The 12,071-nt window shown below is 43.0% G+C and overlaps 1 protein-coding gene across 1 annotated transcript in view; it reads left to right on the forward strand.

Annotated features, from left to right (window-relative positions):
- The window catches only part of LOC148062110 (ubiquitin-conjugating enzyme E2 E2), a 29,454-nt gene extending 19,860 nt beyond the window's left edge, over window positions 1–9,594 (forward strand). Inside the window, exons 4-6 of the mRNA XM_087779131.1 lie at window positions 2,169–2,301; window positions 7,974–8,121; window positions 8,826–9,594. Coding sequence (XP_087635257.1) covers window positions 2,169–2,301; window positions 7,974–8,121; window positions 8,826–8,923 — 379 coding nt within the window. The 3' untranslated portion in view covers window positions 8,924–9,594. The remainder of the gene's footprint in view (window positions 1–2,168; window positions 2,302–7,973; window positions 8,122–8,825) is intronic.
- The last annotated feature ends 2,477 nt before the right edge of the window (window positions 9,595–12,071 follow it).

Raw genomic sequence — 12,071 nt, forward strand, 5'->3', positions numbered from 1 at the left:
TTAAGATCTCTGGTCGATCTGGAGTGAAAACAACTCCTCCGACCTCCCGCGTCAGCAGCTTCGCTTCCCTCCTTAAACTTGACGACGGCCTGTCAGTCGCCGAATTCTTTTAACAAGAGGCAACAAAGCGCCCCGTGACTCGATTGGGGGGCCGGGGTTAAGGTCGCCCGGCAACAGCCAGCGGTGGCATTCTCATTCAGTTATTGACTTAGCCTTTCTCCTCGGCCCTTGTCTGCCTGTCACACCCCCGACAACGCCTTGTTATCGCCGGCCCTCGAGCTCGTGGAGGAGTCGGCGGGTCCTTCCACCAACTCAGAATACCATGATCGTCTCTTTCATCTCCGTGTCAGATGTTCGAGTCAGATGGTCCACAAATGCTGGCTGACTCCACCGGACGCTTTCAAAGAGTAATTCCGATCTTCCAAATTAAAACTTAAGAATCTGAAGTGAGCGGGAAAACACGATGCAGTTGTCGAGTCAAACTCTCGTTAGTGGTTTCATTCGGGTCAATGTCAGCCGACGGCTCGTTATCCGAGATTGCATCACTGTTGCCGGTTCAGAACGGCGCCGACATATTTTCAATGATGTTGCAGACAGAAAGCAATTTGGAAGGACAGCCTGTGCGGCGCTGCTCATTGACTGTTGATGAAGCCGTGATGGCTTTATTTGCCGACTTGTCTGATCGATGATGCATGAAATTGAATTTGTTAACGGCTTCCAGAGGTCCGTCCCTCCCCACCGCCGCCCGATAACAGGCGTGTTGTTTTCCCTGAGTTTGTTCCTCATCACATCCTAGGGTAGATTTAAAAGCGAGGCACGGGGGCCAGATTGATGGCGGAAAGTTATTTTGTGTGGTCTTGAGAAGGTAGTAGTATCTCCAGCAGGATATAGTCGCCACCAGAGTATGGATCTTACATAAACTCCTGACATATTTATGACAAGCTAGCTGCAGTGCGTCGTTCAACATCATTCTCCCTCACGTTTGCCTGAAGATGACATCATAGTTCAGGAGCTGTCGTTTCACAAGCCGAGCACTTGTCTCCCATCTCCCCCTCCGGTTGATTCAAGAGCTGGACAGCGAGTCTCCGGAGATTTTCTAATCATAATTAGCTAATTAAAGAAGGCTTAAGAGCAGGCGGCGTGAAGAGGTGGCAAAGTAGATTAGCGGTGAGTGTGCATGTGGTGACCCTGGCCGAGGATGGAAGACGTCTCCGTTCTATTTACGGGCTGTGATCTATTGTCGCGGCGCTCCGGCAGCCAGATGCTGCTCCGGGGACTGATGTTGCACAGGAAGCCTCTGATGGCGTCGACGGTGAAGCTCCACTGTTGCAGCGTTTTGTGATCTGGTCTTTGTCCTGGGTTCTGGAGCAGTGCCAGCATCAGAACCGTGGGGGGAAGTGCGCCTCCTCATCTGAAGTCTTGATAATTAGACCCCAAGAAAACAGATGTGACTGCAGCCTGTCTCCATGCACTTAAATCTTGCAGAAAGACGTTTTCTTATTTGATCACAGCAGAAACGGACTGAGATCAGATGAGGAATTGTATCTCCCCAAGTAGCTGGGACAGAATGAAGCCCCTCAAACCAACCCTCTTAAGGGGTAAATGAACCATAGCAAAGTGTGTCCCACGGGCAACCTGCGGCCCTTTGCCCATAATTATGCAGCCCACGTGAATTAAGTCGGAAATACTGTAAATATTCAGAAAACGAAGGAGCTGCTTTTCACTTCCAAATGAAACTTGTACTTTTCAATTAGTCGCATGTTTCATTTTTTACTTTAAAAAATTATTCATTTCTGTGCTTTTTTTTCTTTTTGTTTGTTATGTGTAAATGAAGTTATACTTATTTTTACAATTGCTTCTTTGAACACAAACGATTGGCCCTTGAATACCTAAAATAATGTTAGCAATGAAAACAAATTCATAATTTATTTACGTGACTTTTTAACATATTTCCATGTTTGCACACCAGTCTTTTTATTCACTAAATAGGACTTTTATTGATTTTAATTCTAAAATGTAAAATGTTTTTCATAATTAATAACTCCATTGTTATTATTTGTATTAATAAATTGCGTGTCAGCCTCTGCTCACACGTATGTTTCCAGACTGTTGCTCTCTTGCACCGACTGCTCACTAACCAGCTCAAACCTTCTTTTTGTTTGCTCCAGCGCCGGCCCTAAAGGAGACAACATCTATGAGTGGAGGTCAACAATCCTGGGACCGCCGGGCTCCGTGTATGAGGGAGGAGTCTTCTTCCTGGACATCGCCTTCACCCCAGACTACCCCTTTAAACCCCCCAAGGTAAGCACCTTCTTTTGTAGGGAAGTGTTTGTGGGTCACTTTTCAACCAGTGGGATTGAGAAATGCTGCAATGGATTTTCCTACTATTTCTAGAAGTTTAAAAGGTGTGACCAGTCAGTGCACAATACCTGAATGGTCAAGCACACATTTATATTGAGATTTATTTAATTTAATAACTTTTTTAACATCTGATACTGTAACGTATAACAATGAGCTCAAGGGTGCAAAAATTAGCTTGCAATACAAACATGGTTAAAACAAGTGAGAACAGGAACTCCTTCTGCTTGACAAGTTTGACACATCTTCAAATAATTTGTGGATCCAAAACTGTTGCTTTTAAACAACTCAAAGACAGATGGAAAGGTTTCAGTGAATTGTATTCATACAATGTGACATACAGGAGCTTACTGTACTGTTAAAAGCCTTCAATTCTGAAGGAGGGGATTAAAAGAGTGTGAATCTACTTTTGTTTCGCCAACTACTAGTCCAAAATCTGACGTCAAGTTTATCTTTTGAGTGGGATCACTGTTTTCACATCACTGGTGAGATCAAGTAGAGTTCTCATCCTCGATATCCTTCATATCACGATATCAATACAAAATAGAAAACATCAGTATATGAAAACTATCATCAATAGTTTTTAGTCGGCTTTGAAAGTCTGAGTCTTCAAAAAACAACATGACAACTTCACTTCACTATTTTTTATTTTCTCTATTTTGGACGTCACCTGGGATGATGAGAACTTGCATCCTCTCCCTCATATTACTGAATGCTTTTTATAGTGTCCGCTGTTTTTGATTCAGGTGAGGAACAAGTTTCTTGTGCTGTTCTGTTGCTTATCCGTGAAGCACAACCTTCACAACACCTCGCTCTGGTTAATGTTCTAGTTTCTGAAATACTCTATATTATGAACTGACCTTCTGTTTGCCATTTAATAAGTGGAAGAGTCTGTACCGTCTGTATCCTCCGCTCATGTTGATATTCTTCGCTTTGTGTGCGAATGTGTGTCCCTCGCGCTCGCCCGTCGGGTGTTTGCCATTTTAGCTGTCAATCAACGTAAAGTTGGTTTGTGATTGGCTGGAACGACGAGTGCTAAAAGTGACTGCCGGAGCTTTACCTGCAGGACAAAGGGATATCTAGCGATGTAACTTGAAATTGAATCTCTCGATTGTGATGCGATATATCGTTCAGCGCTAATCCGGATTATTCTCCATAATTGAATCAACTTTTTCCACGTACGACTTGTGTTAGAAGAGTTTAACTCCACGTCACGTCCACGACCCCAGGCAGGTCACAAAAAGTGAAGCTGTAAACACGGGGTTTGTTTATTTACACACTTTTGGAATGTAGTTCAGATTTAGAGGAATATATATACCTCATGAATTTAAAATGTCGGTGAAGCAGAGAAAAACACCGTCCAGAATATGTATGAGAGAAAGTTCTACACGAGCGCTAAAGCATGTTTCCTCTGAACCTTCTGACGGTTGACCAGAAATAAAAAGCCATGATCAGCTGTTTGCTGATGGGAGGCTGTGAAGTGAACAAACTCCAGAATGATGAGACTGAATCAAAGTTGAATCTTTAACAAGCCGCTAGAGAAAGATGAATTCAAATCTTCCCACCGACAAATTATTTTTCTGTATCATCAATTTTTTTCTTAAGCCAATGTTTAGCTGATCGTGGGTCAGCAGCCAAAGCCAGACTTGACCGCAGAATCCTCAAACTTCTTGAAGTGTTCCCTTATTGTCCCACAATGCAAAACTTATTTAACTGTGAAACATTGGCCCTCAATGGTTCAATGTTTCTCTCCCTAAAACCTCGGTCAACAATCTTAAAACCCCTTGAACTTCAGTTGATCTGTTGCGCCTCTTTTAAACGTCTTCACTTCTTCAGGATTCTGCAGAACAACTCAGGACATCAATACTTGCTTTTTATTGCTGATAGGTTTCCTAATGGCACTTAAATATTGTGTAATTATTGTTATTATTATCCCTCTTGTGTCCTCTCGTCTCCACATTCGTTCGGTGCCCTGGAGTCATTTGCTGCTGGTATGGAATTTTCCACTGATGTACAAAATTGCTGCTCTGTGAACTGTTTGAGGAGGAAAAACAAAGTGATGCAGATAGAATGCTTGCGTGGTTTGATTTGACAAGAAGCAGGCTTAGTCGCAGGATGAAACGTCGTCACACCACATCATGCAAGACGCTTTCTCTTCTGCACAACTTGTGTGTCGGTTGACACTTTGACTTCAGTCCCTCAGAGAGAACTGCAGAGGTCATCAAGTTTGTTCAAGAGTTTGTTTCAGAACACTGGTCTGACTTCACAAGCTTCTCTGCAGTGTTGTTTCAATTACGTTTTAAATCATCATCACATGGTTAGTGGGTCTCACCCGTGAATTGTGAGGAGAAATGTGTGTGTAAAACATTAAAACATTAGCAGTGGGGAATTTACAGAATTTGGGCATTAATTAAAATTTCAGCAGCTCCGATCTTTTCATAGCTACTAACTATCTACACTTGCTATGTGTAGTGTTTGTGTTAAATTAAGACTGCACTTAATTTAAGCTTGTCGATAATGTGAGCGACGTTCTCGTCAGCAGGTGATATTTTGGACTGTGAGATCACTCCTCCTGCGACTGAAGCTTTTCTTGTGCGTTCATTGGTTTCAATTTCATGTCAAACCGTTTACTCTACACCTGGGATAGTCTTCTACAGAGGCACGATTAATGGGCCGCGCCAAAGTTAGTTTGATATTGAATATTCGCTCCGGAACTATTTAGATCACTGATCACAACCGCTCCAACTTCCAAGAGCCTCTTTAGCTACAGCAGTAAATCTGTCAGGATCCTATAGGATAGTGTTGTTAGGATTATTAACGGCATATTTCACCTCCACGCTTATGCTTTGCCTGGCCCTGTCTCCTCCACTACCAAAATGTTGTTGTATCTTGAAAACTCTAATAGAACTAGTACTAAATGATTTCAATGTCATGAGGAAGATCTGAATTTCAGATGTTCTCATTATGACAGTTTGTGTTCGGACAGTTAAATGGATGTTCGGGCAGATCCCAGGCTCTGGTCTGGTTCCAGGAGCCTCTTGTTGCGACGTGTGAAGACTCTCTGACGGTTCAGGACCGAGCACGTAGACCGTGGCCCTCCCGCTCGCCCTTCCCTGCCTCTCCTCTCCTCTCCCTCGCTCTCGTCTTTGTTCATCACAGCTCGTGTTTGGCAGCCGACTCAAACAAATCCGGACTTCAGCCCATATCGCGGCCACCTCAAGGACCTCGAGTGTTTCCACACTCATTGAAAACATCCATGACCCCCCTCCTTCACCAGACCGATCCTTTGTTATCAACCCTCTCTCTCTCTCCTCACCGCACACACACACACACACACACACCTCTGCAGCTGCTTCACACTCCTCCACTTCAGTGACACTCGCAGGGTCCTGGTGCAAGACCGGTACCTGAGTCTGACTCCACAAGGTGTTTGTACCTGAGAGACTCACCAATGACGTAACTTATTACTGACATGTTTACTGATGAGTTGTCCAGTCAAGGATTCATGTGGTCAGAAGCTGCTCAGACTGCGACCAGGTTTAACTAGAAAATACACAATCGCAGCTATTCAGTAAGAGACTGGTTTGTGTCTGTAAGACATAAAATATGTTCAGACTCGCCTAAAACAGGAAGTGATGTAAGCTACTGCAATTCAAGTCTTGATGGTTTCAACGTAGTGTCGACATATTGGCGATCAGAGCTCTTTTATTATAGACCTCTTTCTGTTTATCTGCCCGAGTGGATATTAATATCAGTACTTGTAGAACAAAAATCAATCCTCCCGTTTTATTCTTGCACCAAGTAAAACAAACACTCCTGACTCACTCGCATGTTCCAATGTTGAAGTCTTCCTCTCCAAGATGAAGTCCCTCATCATGATGATGTTTTGAACTTATTACTTTATAAGGTTCTCCCCCATCTGAAATCTCCACAAATCCCATTATGACGTAATAATGGCTTCACTCCTCAAGCCAGCTGTAATCATGCCCCGCTTTGTTTATACAATGAGTCCCTTGGTGGTGGAGACTTATTCGATAATGATTTGCGGTGACAAACCTTGATGCTTGACCAATCACAGCAAAGTGGGTGAGGTTACAGTAAACAATATTTTATCTCCAGTAAAAATAAGCAGTGTTATTGTGCTTAAGCACATTTTCTAATGTAAACATTTCAATGAAAAGAGAGTGTTGTACAAACAGACACACACAGATGATACAATAGTCATCTATTTAAGAATTATCAACACATTAGTTGCCCTTTAAGCTTCCACCGCCACACCAACAAGCTTGTCTGTGTTGCCAGGAGAGGAGCTCTGTGTCTGAGGAGGGTCCCGGTTATTTATAACGTCCTACTCCCAGGGATCTTTGGGAATGCCAAGGCTCATTATGAGGTTTCCTGCAGGAGGGGGCAAGGTCAGGGGGGCCAGATGTTGGCCAGTGCCGGTGTCTGGTGTCAGGCTCAAATCCGACTTTGTTTAACAAGCTAGCAGAATGTTGTTTGCTTTTTTTTTTAAGGGGGTGTGGGGTATTTTAGCTGACAGCTATATCGGGGTGTCGGTGCGGCCGCGGCTGTTTACTGCGACAAGAGACAGAATTAATCCACACAGCGCTGAGCAACTGTGCTGCGCTTTTACACCGCGCTGCCCTCTGCTGGTCAGAGGCGGTGATGCTGCGTGGAAAGATTACAAGATGGAGTGCACGAACCTCTCAAGGGGGATGATGATGATGATGATGAAGATTTTAAATTAAAGTGTAGGCCTAATCACAAGCATTCATGCCAGTCGAGCAGTAACCAGCGGGAGTGAAACCTCTACTTACTCTACTCTTGAACAAAAATGTTGCAGCTCTAGAGAAGCGTCTGAGAGTGACTGCATCTCCCAAAATAAAAAAAGATGGACACACAACGCAGATTCGTGTGCTTTTTTTTTTCCTGGCGTTGGAGGACACTCCAGGGAGACTGATAATGGGAGCCAGACAGGAAGCGCCTTAATTGATGTGCAGCTCCATGTGACTTTCATTTCCTGTCTGCTGAGGAGACGGAGTAAGCTTCAGTTGAGAGCACATGCAAAGTCCATTTTTTGGGTTTATAATTTTGGACTTCTTTGACGAAGAAGGTGTCGTGTCTAAGAAGTCAAATGTATAACAAGTCTATATTTAGGCACGGGTCATTTAATTATCAAAAACACTAACAAACATTTTAAAGTTAAAGTTAGTTTATTTGCTCAAAGTCAGATATATTGAGGACTGACATCTAGTGAGGTCACATGGCATGCTGTTGTGAAGGCCATTGAACGAAACGTTTATTTTTACAAATTGTCCTGTCTTCATGGGTGTCTGTTTATGGTCATTCTTACATGTATTCAAACTGTCTTCATTCCATTTTACCTAAAACATAGATGGATATAGATTTTATACGTTTTTAATTTCTATTTACCCTTGTTCAACATGTCCAGAAAGTTGTCTTCAATAGTCCACGATTTTGTCTGACCACCACAAAGTCTTTGAAAGCTTGTCAACACGGGGCTCTGAGAATGTTTTTTGTTGTGTTTCTTTATTGTTCGTGTGTGTGCTGGAAACCCACAGTTGATAAGCAACTGACTTTCCCTCTGTCCACAGGTAACTTTCCGCACGAGGATCTATCACTGCAACATCAACAGTCAGGGCGTGATCTGTCTGGACATCCTGAAGGACAACTGGAGCCCCGCCCTCACCATCTCCAAGGTGCTGCTGTCCATCTGCTCCCTGCTCACAGACTGTAACCCAGGTGAGTCCCCGACCACATGTGATGCTGTCCACCAAGATATGAGTGTGTTCAGCTGATTTTACTCATCGAAATCAAGAATTGTTTAAATGTGTGATCACCCGAGTGTCCATTAGTAGGCTCTGTGGTGCAGAGAGTATCCCAGCATGAAGGGGTGAAGGTGCTGGACAGTGACTGGACCTGCTTAGTGACTTGAGACACATAATTTCAGCAACCAAAAGAAGGGGTTCTGCAGTCATGTTGTCCACTTTTTGCAAGCAGTCGAAGTCACAGGGACTTGCTCAGATATGTGGGATTCGGTAAAAAACACTTCTATGTAACAACTCAAGTGACCTGAAGTCTCACCTATAGGTACTGGATTAAAGATAAGATACACACATGTATAAAAACACACTAATTGTTAGTGTTTTTGATAAGAGTGAACTGGATAAGAGATTTACTTTTGCAAATCCTTGAACTTGAGTCCTCTTAAGAAAAGGTGGGATTCAGTCAATTAGAAATCAATTCTTGCCAACAACTGATCCTTGATTCTCAGAATTTTGTTTCAAAGCTTGTTGGTCTGACATTTTCTGCATTGAGGGCCCTCTAGTGGACAACTATATATCGCTAAGTTAGTCAATGGGAATACAGCAAAGCGTGTTATAGATGAATGTCTCACTTGGTCCATCAACATGGTTGTAATGGTGTCTCCCTCTGCTCCTCCCCAGCGGACCCCCTGGTGGGCAGCATCGCCACACAGTACCTGACCAACAGAACAGAGCATGACAGAATAGCCAAACAATGGACGAAGAGATACGCCACATAGACCCCTCGCCGCCACCGCAACCTCCATGACCCTTCCCTCCCCACCCCCACCGTACCTCTCTACCTCTCTCACCCTTAGTCTGTCAAAGCACACTCACTAAGTGCATCGGTATCCCCCCCCCAACCCGCTCCCCTTGTTTTATCTCCCTTTTCTGTGTTTAAAAAAAAAAAAAGAGAGAAAAAAAAAGGCCCTTCGTTCCTCGTTGACTTGAAAGCTTCTTTTTTATACAAAGAGTAGATTGGGATTTTTATTTTCCAATATGTGAATATTGGAAGTTATCGTATTGGAAACGACAGAATATAATGAAGCGCTCGTTCCTCCAGCTACACAGTACGTACTTCATCTTCTTCGTGCATCACTCGGCTCTCCATCTCCTTGTTTTTGTATTTTCGTGACCTGCATGAGACTAGAAGGTTTTCTACGTCATGGGATCCTTCATGCTTTTTATCTTCTTCTGATTTTCTTTGTACTGTATGTATTTTTTCAAAGCTTTTGAGGTGGACCGTGAGAGTCTGCCCGTGAAAGAGGCAGGACTTGTATATTTACTGGCTACCCGCCACCTCTGCTGTTGCAGGGTGGTTTGTTGTGCACTTGTATTACTGAAACACCCAATAAAACACACTGTGGTCGGCTTGTGAAAAAAAAAAAAAAAAAGTCTTGACTCCTCTTCACTTCTTGTTTCTATAAAAGGGATTTCAACTTCTGCTTCCTTGCATTTGAATTGCTACAGCGGCTCAAGTTTTGACTCGCCTCTTGTGAGTCACCAAATCAAAGACGTCGTAGGAGGCCCTCATTAGTGGATGTACTAAGAATAATTCCATCATTACACAAGTCAGAACAACTTGTGTGAACACTTAATCAAATGTGTGATTCTGTGCTTTTCACTGTCAATTATTTTGTTGAACTTTAATAAATGTCATCTTAACAATGGGTTATGAGAAAGTTGGAGGGAGGATAAAGTGAGGGGAGAGTATAGAGGAGGGCAGCAGGGTACAGGAAGGATCATAGAGAGAAGTCTGGATCCGTTGTCATCATTGTGGAGGTGATCCTGGGTCCAGTTGCCCGTGAGGTATTCTCTAGAGAAGGTGGAGTCCTGGGGCTCCGGGGGTCTGAAGAAGAAGAGGGTGTGCCAGACCTTACTATAGCTTTTATCAAAGAGTCCTTTCAAAATGTCGCCTGAATAACTGAAGGCCCTGGCTCCATATCTACATTTAGATATTTGTTGTTTGCATCAACGACCTGTGATTGACAGTGACATAGGGATGTTTGTCTAGGTAGGTATAAATTAAACTGCTTTAAGTTTTACCCATTTGGTTTTCTAGTCTCTGTAGAATACTCTGGTGGTCAACTGTGCCAACTGAGGTTCAGAAAAAAAGTACTGAAACACTGATTTCTGTGCTGAGCATTTCCCTGAAACCAGTCATTTCAAATATATTGTTATCATGGCGGTGGCGATACCCACCACTTCCTGCTGAATCTTTGAAATGAAGACAAGATTAGAGATAGGCCTTTAGTTTGTAAGAACCCCTGGATCAAGAGTTTTTTTTTGCAACGGTTTAATTACAGCAACTTTAAAAGTCTGAGGGACATAATCTGATGTCATTGACAAGTTAATAATGTCAAGTATGGATGTGTTTAGTTAGAGGAACACTTTCCTAAGCAGCCACTTTGGAATAGGATCCAAGAGACGTGTTGTGGAATATAGAAGACGATTGTCACGGAATACAACTGCTAGAAATGACTCAAAGTATGAATCGGGCTTAGTGTCTATGTCCAGGGAAGCTGCAATGTTTGCGGTAGAGGATTCTAAGACGTCTTGAATCTTCCCTCTAATAGTTTCTAACATTTATTATTGAATAAGTTCATAAATGAACTGCTGCTGAGATGTAGATGAATGGACTGCTGCTGTGTGTCGAGTCCCCTGATAGATAGTGAGAACCTGCCTCCTTAAATTTGGCTATGACACTTTCAGACAGACATTTAAAGAGTGCTTCTGCTCTGTAGTGCTGGATCAACTAAAGAAAAAAGTTGAAACTTATTAATAGATACACAAAAAGTTCTGAGGAGAGACAATGAAATGTTTAATTTCAAGCCCATATGCTAGTATAAGATCCAAGGGTGAAACATACATAGTACATACAGAGAGAAGCCAATTGATTCTAATAAAGAATCGGATGTAGTAGTCATTGAAGTTAATGTAGCTGAATTTAAAGATACGTAATCATCTATTGACAGCCAGGTTTAGGTTAAGACGGATGCAGTCTTTTCCAATCAGACAAGGGTTCCCCCTAAAAAGGGTCACGCTCAATGGGACAGCTTCTCTTTGAGTGTTTGTTGACAATGTGATATAGAAACATCACCTTGTGTTAGCGACACATAAACTGTTTGATACATTTTGAGTGAAGAACACAAGTCATCTCATTGCAAATGAACTGAATGATGAGGAAATAAATGGATGGATTCTGATCTGGGTGGATGACAAGATGGGTCTGCTGAGTTGAAATGGTTCCGGACAACACAAGTCTCAAGCGTCCTCCCGTCAGAGCTCACCTCTCACTTCAAAGAGCGTTTGACGACGGAAGCCCTTTGACGGTCCAGCATGTGGTCCGGTGGGTTTCCCCCTCACCTGCTCCTCATCCTCATCTGCTCTTATCCTCCTCCTCTCTCTGAGTCCACAGCAGTCAGGAAACACACTTGAATTATTAATGACTACTCTGAATCCCTGTTGATTTGCATAAATAAGGAGGCGAATAATAAAAAGTCCATTAGCAAAACAGACCTGCTGACCTTGTTTACACAAGTGGAGACGATCACAACACTTGCTGAGGGTTCATGTTGATCCGACAACTAGATGATCTCTGTCCGAAGCAGCCCGGAGGAACGTTCCTGCGACTGAAGGTGATGAAGCGAAGTCATCCACTAGAGACTCAGAGTAGAGCTGAAAACAGTTGCTCACCTATTACCTTGTATAGCTTTAAATGACAAACGTATGTTACCTTACTCCACTCTGGTTTAGAAACATCTCATGAGCCTAAGTACAAATCTCTGAGAGAAAAGTTGAGGAGATGATTCATCTGCAGAGACTTCAAAATGAATCAACTCATTCAAGAGAGATGTTTTGTTGGTTGGGAGTCATGTTGCTTCATTA

Source organism: Callionymus lyra, chromosome 17 (assembly GCF_982586985.1).
Source record: "Callionymus lyra chromosome 17, fCalLyr1.hap1.1, whole genome shotgun sequence".
NCBI lineage: Eukaryota > Metazoa > Chordata > Actinopteri > Syngnathiformes > Callionymidae > Callionymus > Callionymus lyra.